Source organism: Cydia fagiglandana, chromosome 18 (assembly GCF_963556715.1).
Source record: "Cydia fagiglandana chromosome 18, ilCydFagi1.1, whole genome shotgun sequence".
Lineage (NCBI taxonomy): Eukaryota > Metazoa > Arthropoda > Insecta > Lepidoptera > Tortricidae > Cydia > Cydia fagiglandana.
This window is the reverse complement of record NC_085949.1, coordinates 15,038,898-15,043,921: the sequence shown is the minus strand read 5'-3', so window position 1 is coordinate 15,043,921 and position 5,024 is coordinate 15,038,898. Positions and strand designations below refer to the sequence as shown.

The 5,024-nt window shown below is 34.3% G+C and overlaps 1 protein-coding gene across 1 annotated transcript; it reads right to left on the bottom strand.

Annotated features, from left to right (window-relative positions):
- Positions 1-269: 269 nt before the first annotated feature.
- On the bottom strand, positions 270-1,562 carry LOC134673633 (uncharacterized). Its single transcript, XM_063531632.1, has one exon. The coding sequence runs from the start codon at positions 1,560-1,562 to the stop codon at positions 270-272; it is 1,293 nt and encodes a 430-aa protein (XP_063387702.1).
- Positions 1,563-5,024: the final 3,462 nt, after the last annotated feature.

Sequence of the window (5,024 nt, the reverse complement as noted above, 5' to 3'; positions counted from 1 at the left end):
GTAATTTTACTAATGTCATTGTTTGTTATCTTTCTCCGTGGGGGGGTGGTGTGGCGTGTTAACACCTAGCTTAAACAGCTTACCTAAGCCTGGCAACACCACCCCCTACACGCCATCTTGTCGACTCTAGCTAGCATCACCGGCGTACACGCCGCTCTGTAATCTTTAGTTACATTAAATACTATAACGTAATTTTATTATGTAAATTGTGCAAAGCCATCTAATACACAACGTATACAAAGTGACTGCATCTCATTTCAACTCCCACGTCATCCCTGCCCGGTGACGGGAAAATCTCTATTGGTGTTAGGCGAGTCGACAATTCCTATAGACTCTAAATCCCATAAGGCTCTCATAGATGTATTATCCAACGGTAGATCTGGTTCATTTAATTTGGTCTCGTATGAGGCTTGGAAGTATGTAAGTACTGATAATTCTTCTCCTCTTTCTTCTCTTGATCGACCAGACAGCATCCAACCAAACACAGAATTCACTAGATATAGATTTTCCTTTATCTCTATCTTCTCGGATAGCATTAGTGACTGATAGTAGTCGTTCCCTATCAGGATGTCAACTTGATCTTCGAGTGATCCGTCATCGGATAGAATATACTTGTTTCGATGTTCCCATTCTAAGAAGTCCTTGCTAAAGGTGGATACTTCATGAGTCATAGAGCGCACAATGTTGACATATATTAATTTTAGTTCATTAGTTTTTGTTTGCAAGCAGAGTCTGGCCAGTGGAGTCTCCAACTCACGAGGTTTATCCTCAGCAAAGGTAAATACCGTGAGATGCTGTTTCTCTTCAGATTCCAGGTTAAGTTTTTTAGCTACCTTTTGTAAGATATAACTTCTCATGCTGCCACAATCGAAGAGCACACGACATTTGAGTATTGTATTGTTTCTGCCTATAGCGTTAACTATAACTGTCTGGAGTACTGTTGGCGAATCGTCATTGATATGTAATGAGGTCGTGGTTTCCTTCTTAGGTTGTTCCTTCGTGGGTTGTTCCTTCGTAGGGCACAGTGCTCTGTTGTGTTGTCCTTTTCTTCCACAATGTGGACAAGTTCTTAAATTTCTTTTACACGTCCTTGCACAGTGACCTAGACCTAAACATATGTAGCAGCGGTTATTTAACTTTGACTTTCTGAGTTGTACTGTTTTGAACTTGGTGCACTCATCATTGAAGTGATCTCCACTACAGAATATACATGAAATCTTTCTTTTCTTTTGAATAGGTGCAGAACTGTTTCTTTCTTCCATGAACTTTCGTTTATTGGCATATGTCTTACTAAAGGCAGTCAAGGTTGGTCTATGCTTCTTATGTGTGTCCTTGCTAACATCTGGTTTCCTCGACCTTGCTCTTTTCTTGTTCCTGGACTCTTGTATTAGAAGCGTTTCTGTAGTGAAGCTCTTCTCCTTATTCTTGAATTCTTCACAAGTTCTCTTTGCATCTTCTCTGGCCGTGAGCACTACTTGCAACTCTTTTCTTAACTCTTCTATAGACTCATCCTTCAATTTCAGTTTCAACTCGTATATTATATCCTCGGGGAATTTTTCCATAATTAAGAATCTAAGGTGGTTATGTTCGGTATTTTCTCCTAAAGTATTTAAAATTCTTAAGTGTCGTTCAATGTCATCTAATGTTTTCCTACATTCATCGGAGTTCTCAGCCCTTGTCATTTTATATAATTTTGAATAATGAGCATCAATTACTTGCGATTTTCTACCATATCTGTTATGAAGTGTGGCTACAGCTATTTTATAATTGTCATTAGTTGTTTCTAGCCCGTCTAAAATGGTCTTCGCATCTCCTTTCAAGGATGTTTTTAGATACAGAAGTTTATCTACGTCTCTTAATTCTCTCTGATCAATATTTGAGCTGAATTGGTCCCAAAATTGTGTCCACTGTAAAATATTGCCATCAAATGTGGGCAAATTAAGTTCTGGCAACTTTCCTCTATTACTAGGGTGGCTTGTAGTGGATGGTACACCAATTTTGTCTCGTTTAGATTGAATAAGGGTGTTTAATTCAGCCAGAGTCTCATCACCTTCCAACTGTTCAGTTGTCATGGTTGAAATCTCGTCCGCGTTTGGATTTGTAACTATTTTAAAGTACTGATATAGTTCGGTATTAAATCTTGTTATTACGGCTTGTAGTTTTGCCGAAGCAATCTTGGCTTGTTCATATTCTTCATCGTTCCATGATTTTAACGAAATGAGGATCCTTGAGTTGTTGGATAGATTCTTTATTTCTGACACAAATTTGTTTAACCTCGTCAAATATATCTCTTCCATCTTTATTATTAAAAAGTGGCGTTGTGCACTGAACCTGAAATTATTATCTTTGACTATAATGGATGGTAAACAATTTCTTAATGGACTAAGCTATAGTCTCATCAACACAATTTATTGGCAAGTGACTTTCATATACAGGTTGTGTATTGATTGTGAATTTAATTTATTAGACCCACTTCATACCATTCTCTTATAATGGCATATAACATTTTAAATATTGGTCGTAGCTCTGAATTGTTACTCTTGCTTAGTGATATTTTATTTTATTAAAGTTCACATCCAGGTCCCACATATAGTTCGACCTAGCCTATAAACATAGCACTAATTCTCGAACCAGATATTACTTTCATTTTATTTGACTTGGACGTGACACTACCGTGCCCCTTCTTGGCAATTTACTCACAACAGCAAGAAACATCAAGAGCATTTTCTAGATTTATTTATTCAACAAGAATAATCACAATCAAAAACACAAGCCGACTAGTTTCCATTAAACTACATTATTATTCAGGTTTAATCCATCTGAATATTTGCAGTCATTTTTACAATTTTGAATTTTGTCCAGTGTTCCATTTCGTTTATTTATCTTAAATTAATAATTAATTTATTCACTTCCACATCAACCTTAATAACCAGAAATAAACTTGTAGTACTTGACCACGCTCTACCGTGCACCTTCATGTTTCAATGAATTTAAACTGTTTTAAGTAAATTTATTTCATAATGTGTAAATTTAAACATAACTGATTTATGTTTTTAGTGTGTTTTGTTATGGAGTATATATTTATTTACCAAGTTACTACAAATTAGCAATTTTATTAAAATAAACGCTGTTACCAAAAAACAATTTACATAAATATGAATGAAATAATCTTTGTATTAAAATATTACTAATTCCTTTGTATTTTAGGAATATGCGCACAGGAACTATAAAGTTATCAGACTGTTTCATGGTTATTAACAATGTTTGATGAAAAATGTTCAACCAAATATTATTTTAAATAAACAATATGACAAATAATTATCATGAAAATTCAAATTTTCTCTCAAAGTGACTACTGTTTGTTGCCATAATGTTGTTTTGGACTAAATTCTTAGTTTGTATGTGATTTATTTCTTATACCAAATGGTTTCATTAAAAATGCAAGTTAAAATTTGTCAAGGAAATCAGTACTTGTTTTTACATACCTGGCCCGTTATAGAACTTTAGTTTCCTCTGTTAAATATCCTTTAATGATGGAGCAATATGTTTTCCTCTCAATTGAGCAAGACTGTAGCTATGTTGCTTGTGATATCCACTTATAACCTTGACGTAGTACCTTTTATAAATAAATAATACAATTTTATTGTTGTTAACTTTGTTGGATATGCGTCTAAAACTCGGATCGAAGTGTACTATTTCCTTCACTATAAAGTACGAAATTTTAAAGGCAACAACTTATTTTGCGTACGCAACTTGTTCGATAACATGTAAACAAAATTGTCTGTTCTCACCTGATGAACTAACAGATCGTCCCATCAAATAACACTTTTCTTTCGTAAATCACTGAATTCCTCTTGTGATTTCGCCTTATTTAAGCTAGTTGTGAATGTTTCTTCGCAAAATAGCCGGCTTTTTAACTCGTACTTGGTTGTAGCAAACTTGCAAAATGTCACTACGTTATTGATGTATAGATGATGTATAGTTATGTTGTCTGTGGAACGAATAATGAATTTCGCAATATGTTTCCGTTTTGACTTACTCTTTAAGTTATTCTCTATTAATTATTCATAAGAATTTCATGACTAATTAACAAAATTATGAAAATATTATTCAAATAAATTTTTTGTACGATTCCGATTCAAGTACAAAATCAGTTCACCACGCCATCTGTGGTGGAATAGCTGTCACTTTTAGATTTATGCTAAAAACGCCATCTGTCAATCACTAGATGAACTACCTGTAAATTTCACTTACCGAACTGCTCTCGGGTTCTAGAACAAGCTAACTTAAATTTTATGTGGTATTTAATACTAAAGGGGTTTGTGAAATAAAGTACAACAACATTTATTTATTAAAAATAGCTGCCCGTCTGCTTACTGACGTAAATTATCCTGAAATCGTGCCTTATTATCATAATATAGCTAGTTTCAGTGATCAATCAAGTTTAGTCTATTCCTCCACAGATGTCGCCACCGTGATCCTAATTTCTCATTTAATTTTATATTTTACTGCTTTTTTAAGATAGGATGACTACATTCACCGTACAGAAACCTCTTATTATTATTTACTCCTTCTTAAATAATGAATCCCTCGCATCTACACCATAAATATGTACCAACGGGGATGAATTTGGCACACATTTTATTTATGATAAAATTAATAGTGGAATTTATGAGATCTTTCAACACTATAGCTTATGCCTTAGTTCAATATAAATTATAACTCAGTAATTACATATTACCTGCTTCGCTTGTTGGTGTTATTATGTAACTTTGTCTATGAACATACAAAATCTAACATTATGATAAATGAGGCTTTAATCTGTACGGTAGAAATATGGTCATCCTTACCTTATAATTGCTTCTCACGACATGGCCCGGGATGCCCAGAACTCCAGGTTAAGATTGCAGGTGAGCAGAGCACAATGATTCTCCCCACGACCTGTTAAAGTATTAACACATTGATTCCAACCGAATCACTAAATATTTCCTAAATAAATTTATAAGGATTGTTACATAGAGTGG